At 39.9% G+C, this 19,698-nt stretch overlaps 1 protein-coding gene across 1 annotated transcript; it reads right to left on the bottom strand.

Moving 5' to 3' along the window:
• Nucleotides 1-1,258: 1,258 nt before the first annotated feature.
• Nucleotides 1,259-18,888, bottom strand: mtch2 (mitochondrial carrier homolog 2). The gene is made up of 13 exons (XM_086296772.1): nucleotides 18,765-18,888; nucleotides 17,315-17,399; nucleotides 17,071-17,177; nucleotides 16,814-16,840; nucleotides 12,249-12,305; nucleotides 10,947-11,004; nucleotides 10,817-10,868; nucleotides 10,677-10,736; nucleotides 6,927-7,020; nucleotides 6,639-6,686; nucleotides 6,499-6,566; nucleotides 6,349-6,424; nucleotides 1,259-1,944 (listed from the first exon to the last, which is right to left on the bottom strand). The coding sequence occupies exons 1-13, from the start codon at nucleotides 18,849-18,851 to the stop codon at nucleotides 1,858-1,860; spliced, it is 906 nt and encodes a 301-aa protein (XP_086152898.1). The 5' UTR covers nucleotides 18,852-18,888; the 3' UTR covers nucleotides 1,259-1,857.
• Between the last annotated feature and the right edge of the window lie 810 nt (nucleotides 18,889-19,698).

Below are 19,698 nucleotides of genomic sequence, written 5' to 3'. Positions count from 1 at the left end.
ACACTTTTGACATTGTGTGGCAAAATCTTAGTTTTCCCTGTCCACGTCTAAACACAGGATAGTGTTTTCGAACATCTTTACCCTGGCAGCTCCTTCTCCATCAATTGAAGCACCTCATTTTTAATCCAAAACTCCGTTTACATGTGGATATAAATGTTTGTATCTACATTTACCAAAATACCTGTGTGCATGTGGACATGGCCACAGTTTCTCACGCAGTCCCTTGAGAAAATTACAGTGGAACCCCAACTTACGAAATTAATTCGTTCCCGAGGGTCTTTCGTAAGTCGAAAGTTTTCCTAAGTCGAAGCACCCATCGCGCCTTTTGACTGAGGCGATGCTGAACGACAGGCTATAGGCTAATTGCTAACTAGAACAACAAAACGTCGTTCAAGTGGAACAGCGAAGCTCAAGTACAGAAGCCAAGGGGTTGTCACATGATTCGGAAGGAATTGTGGGCATTGTAGGCTCAGCCAATCAGAGCCAGCGGATTTCGTTACTCGGGCATTTTGCTGCAACACGGTCAAAAATGTTGCCGTTCAGTGCCTTTGTAACTTGACTTTTTCGTGAAACGGGGTATTCGTAAGTCGGGGTTCCACTGAAATTGTATAGAGGAACATTGGTGCTGCATATTAACCTACTAAGACCCAAACTCTTTCATGGCATGCATTTTCAATTTCTATTTTGCTATTTGGGCTGATTGGAACCTGATGAATGTAAAAACAAAGAATTACGTGATTTAAAAAAAAAAAAATTTTTTTACCTGATTTTTGTTTCGGAGAAAAATGAGACTTGCTTTAAATTTGATAGAACAGTTACAGTATAATGTCCTCGTAAGTGGATGTCAGGCCCTTATAGAGCAAGATTTTGTATTTTGGTCTAGACAACCCAAAATATGACGTCCACATATATGGACGCCAGGTCCTAGGAGGTCGATTAGAAGTTCCCAAGACGAAGGTAGTCGAGAAGGTCCCAAAAGTCTTAGATCCTGAGGGACTTCCAGACAGACAGTTTTATACTTGGCACCAGCAGATTACAGGCACATCATCAGATATCTCTGTTCAGAAGAGTGCAGCAGCAGGAACATTTAAGATTCTGAACAAACTGACTGTCATTCAACAACCAGAGGAGTCAGTGCCCCCCCAACTGCCTCTCAACTGCATGTGCCAATGGCTCTGCACATATAAGTGCCACACTATGTTAAAAATGAAACATCTGTACACTTGTACCACTTCACATAACATACTTCCCAAAAACCTTTTACAGGAAAGACATTTTTTCCTTTTATTTGGGTCAATCAGGAGCTAAAGTACTTTCATTTTTCAGAGTCCACCCAGACCGCTCTACACATGTCTCAGTGTATATACTTCAGAAACACCACCACCACTTGTCCTCACCCCCAATTATCTTTACACATGCACTCAGAGGTCACCTTCAGAATAATTACATCAATACAATACCAGATGAAAAGAGATCCCACATGATCATTAACGTGGCAAATCTTAGACATTACCAAATGCATAAAAAACAAAAAAGAAAACATGAAGGGAAAAAATCACATAATCATTATGCCAGCTTTAGTTTTTGTAAATGTGGAAGTAGAAAGGCAGTTCATATTTTAAAAACATGTCACTGTCTTACAGCTCTGCCCTTTAATATTTTTGTCATTTCATTTAAACAATCTTTCTGCAGTTAACTAAAACTGTTCAGTTCCTAAGCTGGCAAGCTGTTAAGGAAAAAAACTAATTCAGGGCAAACGAATGCATACAAAAAGCTGACTGTCCAATTCCCAAATCAGGCAATATTGGATTTTTGTTTTATTATCACAACTATGTTCATTTCAGCGCTCCTGAAGCTTTAGAAAAATCTCTTCTGGTCGACTGCGTATGTCTTTCCTGCTGGAAGCTTTCGGAAAAATAAACTGTTGCCTCTGCTCATGTTGCCCTGTAATGAAAAGAGGTAGGAAGTGTTAGTAATAGTCCGTTTACACATAGTTTAATTATTTACATAGCACATTTAATTACAACAGGAGCGTTGACCAAAGTGCTGTACAAGAATAAAACATACATAATGCATGACCGAAAGACAGAACTAGAAAAGAACATTTCTGAAGAAATTCTGGGTGATGCTGCTAGGTCAGTTGTCATCAAACAATCCATAGTTTTCAGTCACGTGACTGACTCACTACCCTGGCATCGTGATTGCAAATCAGTCGGTAGTACTTCAGAACAAAGGTGCTGTTTTTCTCACCTTTCTTGGAAAGTAGTTGTAGAAGTTAAATGTGCATTAAAAAGTTGACTAATGACAAAAGAAAATTTGGCCACAAACAAATCTGAAAGCCTTTATTCTTGAAATTACTTGAAGAGTGAAATTATGTGTTTTAAATGTCTAAATTCAAGAATCTCAAATAGAAACAGAACATTTGCAAAATATCTGTTGTGTGTCTGTGACAAAGAAGGGAACTGGCATCAAATGAGCAGAAAAAAAATATTTTTAATCCTTAACTGTTATGTAGGTTTTATTTAAAGACTACATGTTAGTGGTAAATGGCCTGTATTTGTATAAGGCTTTACTAGTCCCTAAGGACCCCAAAGCGCTTTACACATCCAGTCATCCACACATTCACACACACATCCACACACTGGTGATGGCAGCTACATTGTAGCCACAGCCACCCTGGGGCGCACTGACAGAGGCGAGGCTGCCGGACACTGGCGCCACCGGGCCCTCTGACCACCACCAGTAGGCAACGGGTGAAGTGTCTTGCCCAAGGACACAACGACCGAGACTGTCCAAGCCGGGGCTCGAACCGGCAACCTTCTGATTACAAGGCGAACGCCCAACTCTTGAGCCACAATGGCCTAGTGGGGAGATAAAGTGTTAGGACTCCAATTTAAAATAGTGGATGCATATAGGAGAGGGACAGGGAGGAGTCTGTGCTTTGATAGCATTTGTGAGAGAACCATAAATCCCAGCTCAAGAGGAATTACACTGGATGAAAGAGGGCAACAACAGCTACATTTTAAAGTATATATTATACATGTAGACAAAAGGTTTGGGTGGGAAAAAAAGACATATTTTCCAAACTGTTTTTAGAGCAGGTCACATGATCGTGCAGTGGTGGGAAAATTCCATGAAAAATCTAATTTTTCATCAAACTTAAACTGCTCTTGTGGAAAAAAAACATAAAACATATCAAAATATGGCTTTAGTCAATAAAAGTGCAAATTCTTGTGGCCCGTATAATGTTTGAATGACGTCCATGCAGATCCGCACAGAAAGGCCCCGGTGAGATGCTGCAGCCGAACTCAGGACCTTGTTGCTGTGCGGCAACAGTGGTAACTACTAGAGATGGACCAATACCACTTTTTTATGTCCGATACCAATATCATAAATTTGGATATCTGCCGATACCGATATGAATCCGATATAGTGTTTTTTAATAAACAAAACTGTTTTTTAAATATCTTGCTGCATTTTGTATAAGTTCATACTCAAGTTTAAAACAACAACAACACTAAAGCTATTCTGTTATACCTGTATGCAAAAAAAAATATTTCATAGTTCAGCAATACTGATCAATCTAATAAACTTAGACCTGCACCATCCTCCCTATTCTGGTATTTTAAAGAGTACTTAGCGTAAATATTAAGCAACCTAACTAATAGGGTTCCAACTCCCAGCAACAACAAAAATAAATAAATAAAAAATAGGGAACCACCCCTCACGCTCCACCTCATGATGCTTAATCGACGTAATCAACCTTAATTTGATGCAGTGTGAAAAAATTGCACAGAAATCAATTATTTTTCAAGAAATATTAAATAGATTCAACATCTTTCTTCAACAAAATTGCAGACTGCACAGATGGTACCTTCCCAAAGGAAAAAGTACTATAGCTTACTAGGGTATATATATTAGACTTAATAGTTACTATATACAGTAATTGACTTCTATTCATTTTACATCAAATTAAAACTTTGGGTGTCAGATAATTATTTATTAAAAGCTAGACATTTTAAATGAGAATAAGAAAGAAAAGTATGTCTTTGTGCCCCCTTTTCCCTGTTCATGTCCTATCGGCCCCCCTGGCTAAACTTTGCTAGATCCGCCCCTGCACAGTTACCAGCGTCAGCTACGTAGAAAAAGATCCTCGAGTAGAAAGTAATATTAAATAAATTCTAACAACAGCTTATCAAGCTTAAACGTGCTGCTGTTGTTCAGCCGCTGGTTTCCTCTTTCTGGTGCAAAGTGGACCAAAAACAAACTAGAGACACGGACTCGCGACAGAAAAGCCGATCAGCTGATCATTAAGCAGTTTCATGATTGAAGTAGCAGCAAGAAGAGGCAGTCGCTTGTTAAGCTTAATGCAGGAATGCTTTACAAACATTCAGAGATGGACTTACACACTTGCTTTACTTCTCTCGGGGATAACTTTGTCGGAGATGAAATGCCGGGTTGCTAGCGAAGCTCCACATGCTATCCAGACCACCGACAGGTCCCGCATGCCACAGCTGCTCTATCACGTGATGCATACTGCTCCGAGTGCTAACGTTCTGAGGTGAGTTACGGCGTGTTGCAAGTTTTGTGAGGTGCTTTCGTGATATTTAATGGATCGGATTACATTTTTTATTTTTCTCCGATATCCGATCCAGTAATTTAGGTCAGTATCGGACCGATACCGATACGTAATATCGGATCGGTCCATCTCTAGTGTATACTGCACCATGGTCCATTCCAGTAAGTGCATTGTTGAATAGGCACACTTCATAACATCAAGAGGATAATAAAAAGTGTGCTATTGAATTCAACTGAACTCAGATATTTATACATATATAAATATGCTCTGGCAGAACCAGGCTCAGGGAGTGGCAGCCATCTGTTGGTTGGGGGTGAGGGGAAGAAGACAGGACAAAAGACACGTTTCGGAAGAGACAGAAATTAGTAATAATTAAATGCAGGTGGTGTATAAACACATAAGTAAAAAAAAGTGTAAAGAAGAAGGAAGAAAGAAAAAGAAAACATCAATTTCACAGTGAATTACAGGAAGAGTTTTCACTACTGTGAACGATTCATGTGGCAACGGCAAAGCGGCACAATGTGGAGAGACGTTTCTGAACGTGTCACACAAGCTGCCATGCTAACTACCCGATGGGCAGAAACAGCCCGCGAGTTAAAGGCAGGTTTGAGCAAACAGCAGTCTTTTTTCATGAGAACTGTGAAAAACTCCCAAAAAGCCTCATTTAGAGCTACACATTTCTTAATTAAGAAAAAGAAGGCATTTTTAGACGAGAAGGTTTTCAAAGAAGCAATCATGATAATTGCAAAGACTGTGCTTAAAGAGGAGAAATATGGAACTGATGTAATCTCCATTCTCTCCAATGTCCAACTAGGGGCAACTACAATAGTTAGAAGAGTGTCGGCTATGTCCGGGAACTTGGCTGATCAGCTGGACTGGGATCAGGCAAAGTGCAGGTGGTTTAGCATCCAGTGTAACAGTCTGTGGACAGCAGCAGCACAGCTGATGGTCTTCATCTGGATGGTATTTGACGATTTCTCCACAAAAGAAGAACTTCTGACACTACTGTCACCAAAGACAACTATGAGGTCTATGAGGAGTTGACATCTATAACGCTGTGAAGAAAAAGGTACCGGTGGAAAAGCTGGTATCAGTGACCACCGACAGGGCCCCTGCTATGATCAGCCAACATACAGGATTCATCCCTCACTGAAAAGGTGACACGGAGTTCCTAAACTTTATGCTGGGGTACACCGAGTGGACACTTGACCTTTCATTTTAAAGGACATTACTGGGAAACTGAAAGCAAAGGTAAGACTGTTGCTGACATAAGTGCTTTAAATGCATTTAAAGCCCAGAGGGACATTTTTCTCTGTGCATTTACAGAGAAAAAAGGTGCTCCACTTCCTCTCTGTGCTGAAAAGATAATGCTTCTGCATCTGAGACTTTTGACAAAGTTGCAGAAAAGTACTCTTAAGTCATAAACAGGCTTGGACAAGACTTTGAGAACAGGTTTTGGGACCTTGATCAGTTTAAGCCAAGTGTGATGTTCATTTCCAAACCTTTCATGAACGTGGAAACAACGTGCATTGCTCAGTGCGATGCTCAGCTTGGATGCTGGACGGGTGGAAATTGTAACACTGCAAAATGACCTTTACCTCAAAGCCCATCAGGATGAACCAAACTTTCGGTGCCTCGTTGACACAGAAAGTACAGTGGTGTATGCACAGCAGCTGAGAAGGTTGCCAGCCTGTTTGGTTCAACCCATCTTTGTGAATCGTTACTACTGAGCAAATGTTTGAAAGGAGCTGGATTAGTTATATACTTGCCTCTCTGCTAAGATGCATCCAGCAGTCCACCCAGGTGGGATATACTGACGCATAGGGATCTCTGCCTCCAGCAAGCCTAATGAGAAAGTTATAATATGAGTCTGCTTGAATTTAGCAAGTTTGACAGCAGAACATGACGAGCTAACTTACCCACAGTTATTGACAGCCATTATGTTTGACACCAAAACAAAAGGATAGGTGAGCATGCTGGCAAAGAACTGCAAGAAAGAGCATGAACAGCATGAGACTGAGCCACAAACAGCTGCACTGACACTGTCTGTTACACTCACCCCTGTCATCGCCTGAGAGCAGTTCTTGATTTCTCCTGTGTGACTCATCTGTTCAGAAGAAGAGTCACTATTAGTCTGTGTTAGAGCCTCAATTTAAGACTGCTTGACAAAAACCCTCAAGATCTATGTCAGTGCGATACAAAAAAGTAGTTACCTAAACATACAATGAAAAAAATCTAACAAACAAAAGATGGCTGTTGCGTTTTTGCATGCACAAACTTGAATTTCAGGTATTTAGGAAAAAGGTATTTAGATTACAGAAGCCCCTAACTGGAGGACATAGTATACCGAGTCATCAATGGCATATGTATTGATGAGGTGAGCCAGCAGGTTACAAATCCACAGAGAAAGGACATCACCCAGCAGGCGAGGAATCAAACCACTAGGAAAAAGGAAACACAAACAAATAAAGATACACACGCCTTAGATAAAAGAGAAAAAGTAGAGATACTATGATCAAACACTGAAGCCTAACACTGGCTGCAATGATGTTAGCTTAACTCATCTTTGGCCTGAAGAAAAACAAGAGATACTCAGATATGGTGCTGCAACAATTCACTGAGTATTTCGAATAATTCGACTACAAAAAGTTCTTTGCTTCGATGCGTCGTTAAGGGACCCCTCTGCAGCGCCACCGTTACCATGGAAACTCGAACACGAGCATTTCAGCCACATTTACAACTAAAAACAGACTCAATACAAACGTATTGATTAGCAGTGTGTGAATAATGCCCGACACACACTGATACCACAACAGCAGCAGTGATGATGACGACGCTGGCACAGTCTAACAAAGAGCTGGAGTCTGTTTTACACACTGCGAGGAGCAAAGAGCTCAGCTGAAGAGAACGGGTTTCACATATTCAAAAAAGCAGCGTTGTTTGTGTAATCAGAGTCCTGATCAGCAAACTCTGACGTGATAAAAACAAAGAATATGTGTAGCTGCTTCATTCAGCGCCGTTTGTTTCACACAGCGAAAAATCGACTGTAGCCTCCAGAAGTTGCACAAAAACACGCAGATGAACTGTTAGCTTAGTTTCAGTTGTACAACTTTCTGAATGTTGACACCAACCTTCCTATTTTAAATGAAAGCGAGTACAGGTGGCATTATGTAAAATTAAAGCGTCTTTCACAAGCCAGTAAACATGTACATGGGCCAGTAAACTCAGAGCCACTGACCTGAAGGTTGTTAGGTCGTACACCCAATTATCGTTAATATTAATTAATCATAAAATCTTGTTTTCAGCAGCACAATAACTTTACGTCAAAGCACAAGGCAAACTTCAGAATGCTAATGTTTGCTTCACCACATCAGCCTTTAAAGGAGCCACTGAAACCGATTACAGATGAAACAAAAACACTGCAGTTTCTAAAATGAAAACCAACGAGAAATTCACTGTGAAACCTGTGCTTGATCATTTACTATCGCTCGTTGATAAGACAAAAATATTTCTTAGCCAATTAATCGATAGAATAGTCGATAGATTCATGTAATACAAATCAATACTGAGCTGAATAGTCCTGTGAAACTTTATCCAGTGCTGCCTTTGACTCCTTCAGCTGCTACACAACCTCACACAGCACCGCTGCAAACAGGATGTCACACAACTCTCCCACTTACTGAACAGATGAAGTAGTTAATGTCCAGAACACTTTAGGAAGGATTTAAGCAGCCAGCAAGGATCAAATCTGAATAACAGGAAATATTTCATATTGTATCAAATATGGGATCCAGTATTTTCCAGGGGATCTGTTTTGATTCAATTGGATTTCAAGTTCTAGCACTGTGACAACTGATGATCTGCTAATAAGTAACTGCAACAATATCAAGAATGAATGAGCATTTCAGTGCATATGTTGGGAGCCCCGACTTCAGGAAATGAGGCTCAAGGTGCATCAATGCAACAATTGTTGGAAGATGCACTTACATACAAGTAATTTATGTATATTTATGAGAACAATATTTTTTCAGATTAAAAAAGCAAAAAAAGGCTATAGAATAAACCACTATATAAATGTATGGTTAAAGTCTGAATGCCAATTGTCTGATCATAACGGCGATCTTTCATCTCAAGACGTTAATATGCAAACGGTTTTGTTTTTTTATTATGATCAATGAAGAAAGAAGAAAGAGAGAATTGCCCGTGAACCAAGTTCTCCTGAGACTTGGTGCAAGATTCACTGCAGTGCCGAACACCAGCTAGAAGGCAAGCAAAGGTCTGATGGAGCACCTGATGGATCTTTGTTGTTTTTCATCCATGAACTCGCTCCGTACTCCTTCACGTGATTCTTGCGTAGGTGGTAGAAGAGTTTTCTGGTCCATGTCAGACGGACCAGAAAACCGTACTATGCAAATTATTTCATGGACCCTGTCCATGCTACAGAGGGAGCCCCTCGTCTAGGAATAAGGTCCTCAGTTTGTTTTGACTGGTCTGTTTGAGCCGCCTGCTTCTGCCTCAGTTTTACTGGCCATGGTTGTTCTCTGTGCCTGCATCCACACGGGGACTATAGCACCATTTATAATTACCTCAAAGAAAAAACAGGAATTTGTTTGATGCATATTCTAAAACTTGATGTTGGAGGATGATGTATATTTTCATTATTTCACATTTATTTTTATTGTGAAAAGGTTTATGTGGAAAATAAACACGCGGACGGCGGAACCACACCCTGGGTGTGTTGCTAACAGCAATGCTGTCGCAGTATTTTCAACATAAGAGAAAGAGAGAACTTTTAAGAAATAAATACAGCCATTACACTGACCATCAAAACCATGCAAAAAATATGGCTGTAAACAGTTTCGAGGTTGTCCAGGCAGGCAGCGACAGACACAGAGGCAACAGCTGAAGCTACAGGATACTGATTAACAAAGCTGTCAAGGACGACACAAGCTCTCAGCATGTCTGTGACAGACCGGACAGGATGTATCTGAAAGGAATAACTCAACATGTGGCCAAACACTGACTCGTCTCTCTGACAGCAAATTTCTAAATCACACGGTTATTATTAATAATATTATTGTGCAACGTCAGATCTACTCAACACATTCCAACTACCAAACAATAATAAGAATTCAAAAATAGGGATTCACATCTGAAATATGTCATTTTCAGTCTGCACCTGCCCGGCATAAGAGTGCATACCTACTGGAAATCTCACCTTCTACAGCAATGTCGTCTATTTTTGTCTAATTTTATTTTATTCAGGACATGAAAACTGAACCTGTTTGGTTCTAGTTATTGAAAGTAAGCTTGGCGTGGTTTGCTCCTTCAACTCAACCAGGTTCACACGTCTACAAGTCCCTAAAGACTGTCGACATCTACACTACAGAACGTTGACAGTACTGTGGGCGAGTTATTACTGGATTTACTAAGAGGAGGGAAAATCAGTATTAACTGTCATCTAAGCAATCCATGCATGTGCCAGGTGCCTTAATGTGGAAAAAGCTCTTTTCACTGCATTTTCAGACAACCTAAAATACTCCAGACTAGAGCTTTAAAAAGCAACAAATGTGAAAGTCAATTTGTGTTATTGGGGAATTCTGTGTGTACAGACGTCCGAAAAGAACTGTGACTAAAACCTGAAAAACTAGAATATATATAACTTTTCAGTTTGTCATACATACACTACTGAAATGTGTAAAAGAAATGAAAATCATCATCTACAGGACAAAGAACAATGTACAGCATAATGTTATTCACATAGCACTTCCCCTGGCATCCCGAATCATGGCTGAGAGAGACAGAGGTGTATATGGAGATACAATCCTGTCACAAACATTTTACTACCAAAAATAACAATTTATTGCCAGCAAGACAAGATTTAGATTTTTCTGTCATTGTTATAAAAAAAAGGAGATAATAATATTACTAAATTACTAATAAAACAGTTTCGGCAACTCCCTCTTTGACGACACACTGAAGGAAGCTTCTTTAGTTTCTACTTCTGCAACAATCTTTTTCTCTTATTGCCCAAGTCATCCACTTAATGTCCAACACAAGTGTCTGTTGTCCTAAAGACTAATAGTGTCACACTTACGCAAAGAAGCCCAGAATGCCTTCTTCTCTGTAGACTGTGATGATGGAATCAAACACCCCACTGAGAACACAATTTTGTAAACGCTTAATAAATCTCATGGCTCTTCTCATTTAGTGTCACAACTAAAATACTGAAATTACCTATATTTGGTTTCTCTTCCAATGAACTGCACCATACATCGCAAAGTGATCACTGAAAAACAAGTCAAGAGAAACATTTCAGACTTCCTAAAGGTATGCAGGCATTATACTGTGCTGAACCACGCTGTACCATGGAAGGGATGTGTGACGATGGTGGCACAGGAGCGGGCAACCATCTCCCTGGTTGTCTGTTGAAAACACACAACAAGTCACTAAAGTTCAAGTATTGATGAATTGTACTATTAATGCATCAACAGCACTATAACAATAGTACTGTAAGTGCAGCTTGTTATTATCATGACTAACAGTTTCCATGTAATATCATCTGTACTCAATTGCAACTTAACTGTATTATGTGAAACCTATATTTTCAGTTTAGTCTAAAGCCTTTGTTTTCAAATACAATACGATTTAGCTTCAAAGTACACTTGTAGTGATCCTTTGTTGTTGTGGTCGCAGCTAGAAAAGGAAAGCAGAAATCATTTTTTAAAGATATTTCCTGATGTAAATAATCGACACATCATTTGGTTTGAAACAAATATGGTAACAACCAATCAGCAGTGAGCTCAGGCTAATACTTGACCTTGATCACGCGACTTGCAACACGTGTTTTCACATTTGTACAATGTTGTGTCACCGAAGCATATTTGTTGGAATTGATTGTGATGCATTGGGTAATCTTCAGAACTTCATTCTGCTCAGTGGCGAGTATGAAAGCGTTAGCAAGCTAACTCTGGTTAACATCAGACTAGCAGCATTTAGTGTGTGCAACTTCAAGTGTTTTACGTTGAAGTTGTGTCCATTCTGTGTATAATTAACATTGTTATTGCCTGAGTTGTATTTGAGCTGTAAATAAAATGCTGCATTTTTCAAAACAAGCCTCCACTGAAGGATGGAGATGCCACAGTTCCAGTTGTTGCTGAGGCAACACACGAGGTTGATGAGATTTTGTCAACATCTTTGAAACCGGAGCTTTGTTCCCACATCCATCACTACAGACATTTTCCACTGTGGTTAGGCTGACAAAGCACAGGCAGGGCCACAACGATCAGTCTGTATCAGACATTCATTAACACACTTGACTAAGACAAACTGTATGTGCAAGCCTTTATGTGCACACTGTAACTGCAGCTGTTTTTCACTATTGATAATTACACCTTGGGCTTCTGCTGCTCCCAGTTCTTCTGCTTTTAGCCAAATGAAGTATTCTTTACGCTTATTAATTAAATATAACCAGTCTTACATTATACTGTGTTGACTAACTGTGTGCTCAGTTTCTTAAAGTATTACTAAAATACTTACTTTATCTCTTTTTCCTTAATAACAGTATTTTGTTTGCCCTTATTAGGTAAAGTGCTTAGACCAGACTTGACTGAAGTCAAGTGTGGCTGTGTAGTGTTGTGATTTAGCTTTGGGATTGCATAGGTCTTACCTCGTTAACAACCTGCTGTAGAGAGCTCTCTTTATCCTTCTGCTGCCCTCCCAGTATCTGGAAATCAGAGAAACCTCAGCGTCACCATCCTGAAAATTATTTTGACACTTTATACCCTTATTAAGAAATCGTGTACAGATGGCCTGAGGAGAGCGATGAGGAGCAACACACAATTCATTTGTTAAGTGGGGTCAGTGTGGGCCAAGGCCAGCATGTTAAAAGTAGCGCTGCATCTGGAGATTATTTTAGTAATAATGTGTTTAACCGATTACTCCAAAGATGAAAGAACAAAACACAGGTCTTTGAAAAATGAACCGTGCATCGGTTTCCATTACAAAATCTGCCAAAACAAACAAAACAAGCCCTGAACCCAGTCATTGAATTTATGTCATAATAAAATTAACGTTTTTGAAGAAAACACTTTCCTAAGTGCAAAAATTGAAAAAAAATCTCAAGTACAGTAATCGTAAAATAAGGTGTGCATGTAAGTTAAACAGAGGTAATAAATAATATTCCCTTTACTCCCTTTATTAGACCCTTTACTGTGTTACTAGGGCGGGGGTCTCTTAAACTCGTAGCATGCAAAAGAGTTGTAACAGCATTGCATCTCCTGATCGAGGTTTGGTGTTTGTTCATGCGTATGTGCTTCGTGTCTTTGCCTGTTTAAGTGCAAATCAGTCAGTTATGCACCTGCGAGCCTTTAAAGGAGTGCAGGGTGGCTGCAATAATGAAAAGCAAGCCTATTCTGAAGCTTGCCTTGGCTTTGATGCAACAGTTCCTAAAGTGCAGTTTTATTCTTATTAATAATAATAATTAAGGTTCCAGCCTAACAGGTTAGAGTTTTACTGGCCCAGGTACATTTTTATATTGGTATGCTGAAAATACCAATGTTTATATTTTTGAATATTAACACAATTTTATTAATATCATATAATGTTATTTCACTTTGTATCTGAAAAATGTTACACAAGCCTTACAAATAAATACAGTGCACCCCACACCCCCCTTTAGATTCACCTCTGCTTCTCGTAGGCGTCACTGGCTGGCAGTTACGTTCTTTCTTTAGCGAGTAACGACTCGTCGCAGTGTGTATGTGTGTGTGGGCAGCTTCACTGTCACTTCTGCTGGTGTTATCAGTCTGTTTAAAAGCTGGGGTCTGCATGGGCTTAATGTTGTTGTGCTTTATATTCCTGAATACGATTCTATGGCAGGTCTATTTGTCGTCAGAGATGTGGGTGGACTGCTCACGTTTACATGGTGATGAATACGAGCGGGTCACAAACAAAGTATCAAGACAAAGAATTTTCAACAAGGATATTTTTGAAATAATCGAGTTACTTGAGTTATTCAGTTCATTGCAGCATTTGTTGAAGGCAGCACACATCAACGCAGCGACTCTGCTCTGCCTCAAACGTTTTATTGTAAATTTGTTTTGCTTGTTTTTCTGACAGAATTTTATTTTGAACATGCAAATTTAACTGAAATAACAAAGAGAAAAGAACTTAAAAACATCAAGTTTTCATATATATTTCTGTCTGCAGAACGTGTGTGTTTGAAAAGGAGTAGGATGAAGTTTATACTTTTCCTGTTCCTACCCCCTTTTTCAAATGTAATTATTTACACATCAATACTCTGAATTCAACCTTGACTTGACCTCAGCAGCGATGGCGTGCTGTGAGACACCCTGCTTATGCAGTTCAGCAACCTGATCTCGTTCAAAAGAGGAAAACATTTTTGCCATCAGAACATTATAACAGTGTGACTGCCTGACAGCGATCCATATGATCCATGTATTCTAATTTTTGCCTCATAACTTTTGCACTGTCCACTTCCTGCTGTGACAAAACAAATTTCCCACGTGTGGGACTAATAAAGGTTATCTTATCTTATCTTATTTTTGCTTAGATTTGGCCTTTTAAAGGCATGTGGACCTAAACCTTTGATCAGCTGTAAAACAGCTTGTTTCAGTTTCAGTGCTGTTGTCAATAAATTGCATGCTCAAAATGTTGTTTTGTCTTACTCCCATTTCCTCTTGTTGCATGTTGAAGCTCTACTTGAAACCTTTTTAAGACCCAACCATGAAAAATATTGTAGGCGCCATCAAGTGGTCAAACTTTTGATTGGGAAAGCATAAAAAAAACAAGAAACATTTAGTGATTTATGGATTTTTCTTGCTATATAATTCCATATATCTTGCTTCATAGATTTGATGTCTTCAGTATGTATCTACAACGTAGAGAGTAGTTAAAATAAAGAGAAACCATTCAATGAGGAGGTGTGTCCAAACCTTTCACTGGTACTGTATATGCATGCCTATGTGCCTGTTCTTGGAAAGGACATGTGAGGACTTATCTACATAGTTCAGCTGCTGTATTCCAACCTAACCCCAGCTGTGCATCATTGGGGACATAAATGAACTAGATATGCACATCCCATAGACTCCTAGTATATGGGATGTGCATATCCATAGTGCATTTCTGCTTCTTCAAAATACCAACTGGATTAATTTGTTTCCTTCTGGCCCCCACTGATCAATCCCATCACTTAGTGGAGGGGGTCGGCTGTAGTCTCGTCTCCCATGCTGCCTTGTAGGACATAGAAGCCTACACACCCACTGCCCTGTTTTACATCCACAACTGCACAGAACAACGATGGACAAAGGAGGCAGATGTTATCAGAAGAGACTATGGATGACCAGGGATGTCCGTTTATGAGAGACCGTAACACTGCCCTTATGTTTAGAAGAGAAGGAATTACATTAAATATAGACAGATAGATAATTATACATTATGTATTCTCTTCCTACATAAGTGCTTTCTAACATTCAAACTCCTTTGGATGCATCAGAGAGCAACTTGAGGTTAGTATCTTGCCCACTGACATTTGGCATGCAGACTGGAGCACACAGGGATCGAACCACCAACCTTCAAATTAGTAGGTGACCTGCTCTACCACCTGAGCTACCTGAGCTACAGCCACCCCTGTGCCAAATCCAACCTAAAGAAAGATATCAAGAAAGATATCAGAGGCAAAAGCAGAATATCGGAGGAAGACTGAGGGACATTTCAGAGAGAAAGTCCCAACAGCATCAAGATCTAAAAGTGAGCAGTGATATGCCAACTCTGGGCGTTCTGGCTATCAGTGGTTAGGTGCTATTTCAGGGTGGTTATGTTGCATCCTTGGACAGTCAAACACTGCCATGAGCTGGCACTGAGTCAATCACTTCTCATAGAACTGCAGGCACCTGGTCTACGATGGCATTCAGGTTGTACATACAACATCAAGGCTTTTGATCTTTTATTGCATAACTGTCATGTTAACATGTGAATGTGACTTTCTGCATTCACATTTGTTCCATGTCACGTTCAACTTACGTTAACCATACTTAATAGTCACAAATATTTGTATGTATATGACAAACTTTTGATCAAGTGACTACTAATATGGAATTAAGACTGAAAAAGATGCGGAAGCCTGGCAGAAACGACCAGTTAAATGTAATGCTTCCAGCTTCCAGTCTGCTCTTTACCTGCCCTTCGTACAGACAGCAAACCTTTAAAATAGAAAAGTTTAAACAAACTGGTTAAATGATACATGTTGCTGAAGGCTGATGGCAGCTGTCCTATTTTTACATGGAAACGATACTTTCAGTAAACAGAGGTGAACCATGGGGTGTAGCACGGTATATTAACGTCCCGGGGCTAGCGATATCTCCGGTGGGGGACCAAAATCTATCTCAGCCCCGCCCGTCATGCTATATGACAGCCGGACGGGCGATTTTGCGAGCCCGGTTGAATAGTGCATTCATTAAATTACATTCATATTTAAAAAATAAAAATAAAAGCTTTTTTCACAAGCCAATAAAAATGTGTATCGGCCAGTAAACTCTGAACCACCGACCTGCTGGTTGTTAGGTTGGACACTTAGTTATTATTAATATTAATTAATGTCTGCAGCATCATAAGGCCTGTTTTCAGCAATATAAAAACTTCTTATTAATGTCAGTTAGCCTTCAGAATGACAGTTATGGGAAATATTTTACGCGTTAGTTTAGATTGCGTATATATCTTATTTTATTTGACTTTCACTGTACTTTATTATTATTTATATCAATTATTTATATATTTTTGCATTTGTGAAAACGCATTATTTAAAAAAACAACAACAACAAAACCATATGACATGTAAATACAATCAAAGGGTTTAGTTTTTGTTTAGTGGTGTCTTTTTGACAGATTGCTCATTAATACGGCAAAAGGATTTCTTATCTGATTACTCGATTAATCAATGGAATAATCAATCGATTATTAAATTTTTCTACCACATTTATTTTCAAAAATAACCTGAAAACAGTATTAGATGCTCTGCTATAAGTGATGCAGGCAATACAGTGCACATTGTCTGTTAAAGTTCTCAGAAGTGAAAGAACAACAGATTTTAACATAGAAATGCAGGAAGTGCTGCTGCACAGGAAAAGGATGAAGGGGCCAAACTGCTGCATTTTACGGGGAGTCAGTGAACTTATCATACTGTGACTACAAACAAGATCAGAAACAAAAACTTACCTGTGGGGTGCCTTGTTCTTGACATTTCTGGAAGAGGATAGAGGTTATCAAGCTGCCAGAATGAACAGTTTCAGTTACACTTACAACACAGATGGCAAGAAACTGAGTCCCAGCACATAGCTCATTTATGAAGGCCATTAGTATGCATCACAAATGATTGAAATAAATGACCACCTAAAAACATTCAAAGAAAAGACTGGACAGAAACTGGCTGTTTGATCACATCTTTCTGTGGCAAACCCATCTATTCAGCTTACCTGTACAACTTTGCTGTGTACGAGTGTGCCAATGGTGCCTGCACAAAGCCTCGGACCAAGTCCTTTGAAAAGACCAGCTCTTCCATCAATCTTAATGATGTGTTTTGCTGAAACATTTAGTCCAGAGCAGGACACAGTGTAAATAGTGGTAAAACTACAGAGGTAAATATCCACATACAATCGTTCAAAGCACAGTAATACTATTACCAACTCCATTTATAAAAATATCAAGAATCAAACTTGCCATAAGCAAACAGTCCAGGTAGCTGGTAGACTTGTCTTCCAAATAAATTCCTACCCAGGGTGGGACGGAGTGGCTCATGTCCTACCTGATAACACACACAACACCAAAAACAATGAGAGGGTACCATAGGAGGGGGCAAGCATTGACTTTATGTATCCTAGAGAAATACAGCAAAACACCAAAAACACCTGGAAACACTAAAAGCAAGTCGAGTTGCCCGAGGTTCACAGAATTTACAGAAAAATGTTACATTTTTGTGATTTATATCGGTGTCAGAACGGTAAATATCTTAGACCGTGATATGAGATTATGGTCATAGCGCACAGCCCTGAGCTTGATATCTGCTCTGGTGCCTTTTACCAATACATACAGACTTGGATTATTTGCACAGAGCCAGGAAGGACTGTGTCCAGTACTGAATGGTGCTGTGGAGAGACAGACCATGGAGACAGACAGAACACATCACATGCTTTATAGCAAGAAGACAGACAGACAAATCTTTATTTTTTTACTGATGATGTTGACTTTTGATTCACTTATTTGGTTATTTTTCTTTTACAAAACTATGTTTCCTGAGATCACATAAGTTTGACAGGGCACCAGTGTGTGCGCTGTGCTGCATTCATATATTTAGCACACAGTTGATGATTAGCCGACTGCCACAAATATGGACACGGTATACACAAGGCAGACAACTGTTAGCATCTAGTAAAACTGTCGCTCCGTATGACTCATTCTGTCATTAAGATCAACATGCAGCTATTTCTGGTTTTAAGCAAACGTCCCCGGAGCTCTGCTGGTGCTCGTTATTTTCATGTTTTTCAGGAGGCATCGAGCTAGCAGTATTCGTAACTGAGAAGCAAACAGCATACATCTCTCCCGATGACAAACTTGTGAATATACACGGTGTGTTGAAGACATCAGTGTAAAACACTACGTTGGAGCTAATCAGCTGGCAGCTAACTGGCGGTGATCTCTAGCAGTTCAACAACTTAACGCCGCTGGCTTTCTTGGAAAATAAGCCATGTATGAACTGTGTACAGATTGTTTTTATTCAGTCTGCGCACAGAATATAAATGAAGCAGGGTAACATTGCAGTTAATTATTAACTTTCGATTAACACACGGATTCCGCCTATTGCACAACAACGAGGAAGCAGAAGGTCACAGGGACAACAGACGGGACAACCATGTGACTGATCCTATTACTGGGACAGTTCCTGCTATATTCTCAAATAAATAGTTATCAAGACTTATTAATGTCTCTGTGTGTGCTACAAACCTACTAATCTACTGGTAAACGAGGCAATACACTGTGAAAATGAATGACAATTTCCTCTTCTAGTAAGATACTAGCGAGAGTTACAGTATTTACAACGATAAGTACAGAGTGTCTGAATCAGGCCCGGGAAGGAAACGTAACAGAATCTGTCCAAACTCTCCCGTCTTACCTGGATCAGGACTTTAATGTACATCAAAGGATGGGAGAGCACAGTAAGCCCTGATCCCAATAACACTTGACCACAAACATCCGCCATTTTTGGAGAGTGGATAGAGACCGGAAGTTCTCCTATTTCGTTTTGCTTCTGAGAGCAGATAACGTCCGTGGAAAAAAACACTGCCATCTAATGTTTATAAGAGATATGACAACGATGTCCTTCGTTCTGAGACCATGTTCAAGTCTGAGGCAGCCCAGTGTTGCAGCCCAGGTCCGTTGCGTCTGCTATGAAAGGTTAGTGAGAGTTAATACTTGTACAGCTGCAGTTATAATGGAGTGGATTTATATAGCGCTTTTCTAGGCACCCAAAGCGCTTTACAATGCCACTATTCATTCACTCTCACATTCACTGGTGGAGGCAGCTACAGTTGTAGCCACAGCTGCCCTGGGGCAGACTGACAGAAGCGAGGCTGCCATTTCGCGCCATCGGCCCCTCTGGCCAACACCAGTAGGCAAGTAGGGTAAAGTGTCTCGCCCAAGGACACAACGACCAGGACAGAGAGCCCAGGGATCGAACCGGCGACCTTCCGGTTACAGATGCGATTCCCAACCCCCTGAGCCACGGTCGCCCACGGCTATTGTGTGTGTGTGTGTATGTGTACACACACACACATATATATATATATATATATATATATATATATATATTATTCATAGCCTTTTTCTTTAGGTCACGAGCAGTTGTCTAAGCATTTCACTGCATATCGTACTGTGTATGACTGTGTACGTGACAAATAAAATTTGAATTTGAATTTCTATAGACGTGTGTAAAACTGGCTGGTGACGATGAGAGAACGTGAAATTCATGTTTGTAGAGCAGTGGGAAGGCTCAAAAAAATACTGGGAAGCCCCCACTGGAGGTAGAAAAAAAGCACACCAAGCCCAGT

The sequence above is a fragment of the Aulonocara sp. 'chitande type north' Nkhata Bay genome, linkage group LG1 (assembly GCF_057382095.1).
Source record: "Aulonocara sp. 'chitande type north' Nkhata Bay isolate Kocher_YH1m ecotype deep benthic linkage group LG1, A_spYH_male_GT1.1, whole genome shotgun sequence".
Taxonomy (NCBI): domain Eukaryota; kingdom Metazoa; phylum Chordata; class Actinopteri; order Cichliformes; family Cichlidae; genus Aulonocara; species Aulonocara sp. 'chitande type north' Nkhata Bay.
This window is presented reverse-complemented; position numbering and strand designations above follow the sequence as displayed.